Source organism: Antrostomus carolinensis, unplaced genomic scaffold (genome assembly GCF_000700745.2).
Source record: "Antrostomus carolinensis isolate BGI_N321 unplaced genomic scaffold, ASM70074v2 scaffold36421, whole genome shotgun sequence".
Lineage (NCBI taxonomy): Eukaryota > Metazoa > Chordata > Aves > Caprimulgiformes > Caprimulgidae > Antrostomus > Antrostomus carolinensis.
The window spans coordinates 3,464-3,849 of NW_010292603.1; the positions used below are offsets into that span (position 1 = coordinate 3,464).

The 386-nt window shown below is 64.8% G+C and overlaps 1 protein-coding gene across 1 annotated transcript in view; it reads left to right on the forward strand.

The window, feature by feature from the left end:
- Positions 1–386, forward strand: part of SLC12A3 (solute carrier family 12 member 3) — a gene marked incomplete at both ends in the record, with an annotated part of 7,470 nt that overhangs the window by 3,395 nt on the left and 3,689 nt on the right. The window contains 2 exon segments of the mRNA XM_029087234.1: positions 1–67; positions 301–376. Of these exon segments, the coding sequence (XP_028943067.1) occupies positions 1–67; positions 301–376 (143 nt within the window).

Consider the following 386-nt stretch of genomic DNA (forward strand, 5'->3'; position numbering starts at 1 on the left):
GGGGATCTTTGGTGCTCCCCTCTCCTCGGCACTCGCCTGCCTCGTCTCAGCCCCCAAAGTCTTCCAGGTGAGGGGGGTGGTGTGTCCGTGCCCCCCAGCTCCCATCCCCGAGCCTAGCAGTGGGATCAGGCAGTGCAGGGCTTGGTGGCCATGAGCAGCCCCAGGGCAAGGAGGATGCTGCTGTTGGTGAAGGCACCGGGCCAGTTCCGCCCTTGATCTTACGGCTGCGAGAGCCACCACGGCGCTGCCATCCCACATCCCCGGTGAAGGTCACCGTCCCCAGCGCGTCTCTCCCCACAGTGTCTCTGCAGGGACCAGCTCTACCCTCTCATAGGCTTCTTCGGGAAGGGCTATGGGAGGAACAGCGAGCCCATCCGTGGCTAACT